Source organism: Malus domestica, chromosome 13 (genome assembly GCF_042453785.1).
Source record: "Malus domestica chromosome 13, GDT2T_hap1".
Taxonomy (NCBI): domain Eukaryota; kingdom Viridiplantae; phylum Streptophyta; class Magnoliopsida; order Rosales; family Rosaceae; genus Malus; species Malus domestica.
This window is the reverse complement of record NC_091673.1, coordinates 12,035,428-12,036,466: the sequence shown is the minus strand read 5'-3', so window position 1 is coordinate 12,036,466 and position 1,039 is coordinate 12,035,428. Positions and strand designations below refer to the sequence as shown.

The 1,039-nt window shown below is 45.0% G+C and overlaps 1 protein-coding gene across 1 annotated transcript; it reads left to right on the top strand.

Moving 5' to 3' along the window:
* Window positions 1–406: 406 nt before the first annotated feature.
* LOC139190791 (uncharacterized) lies at window positions 407–745 on the top strand. Its single transcript, XM_070811269.1, has one exon. The coding sequence runs from the start codon at window positions 407–409 to the stop codon at window positions 743–745; it is 339 nt and encodes a 112-aa protein (XP_070667370.1).
* The last annotated feature ends 294 nt before the right edge of the window (window positions 746–1,039 follow it).

The window sequence follows — 1,039 nt, the reverse complement described above, 5'->3', positions numbered from 1 at the left end:
TTGGAACTGTATCCCCTGAGAAAAAACAACCTTCTCTATCATTAGAAGATCCCTTTGGGAAGTTCCAAAACAAACACCATGTTCAGGTGTGAATCAGCTAGATGAGGCACCAGAACCATTGCTTCCACCAGATGCTATGACGTGGTTGGATGAGTTCATGAACCAGATTGGGAGCAAAAAAGAGGAACTGCCAGAGCCTAAGAACTTTCATATAAACATGGTGTATGTGTTATCTGCTATGTTTGTTGCTCAACCTAATCAGCCCGCCGCCATGGAAGGAGATTATGTAACAACTGAGCCAATGATGGCTCATGTTAATATGGAAATAGCAGAAGAATGAGAGTCGGGAAAAGCTGCATCATCTGAAGCATCCAAAGAGGGTCCTTTAAGGATCTACACAGACAAAATGGTGTTCAATCGCCCGAACATTTCACTTGCCAATCATCTAAAACCCATATATGTAACAGCTCATTTGGAGGGAATGCCCTTTAGAAGGATTTTGATTGATGGATGGGCAGCTGTTAATGTATTACCAGCCAAGCAGATGAAAAAGTTGGGGAGAGGCACAGAGGATCTTATTCCTACAGACCTCACAGTTTCTAGTTTCTCGGGCACTATCACCAAGACTCTTGGGATATTGCCTTTGGAAGTAGATCTGGGGTCTAAACATATCATGCTGACGTTCTTTGTGGTGGACTGCACCTCCACCTATGGAGCCTTATTTGGAAGAGATTGGATCCACTAAAGTCTTGCTGTACCCTCCACCCTACATCAACAAGTGGATGTGTATCATGAGGCAAGCACGGAAGGGCCAGGCTTTTGGGAGATGGTAGAGGCCGAATCACGGCAATTTCTTCCCACAACCAATATAGCGGAAGCAAGTTTCTACAATCCCAACATAGGAATCTTGAAGTGTTTAGGAGCAGATGAGAACGACCGCCCTACCAAGGTGACGGCCCAAAAGCTCATAGAACAAGGGATGCTCCTTACTAGAAAGGAGTGGGACAGACCTTGTATCATCCCAACACCCCTACACCAT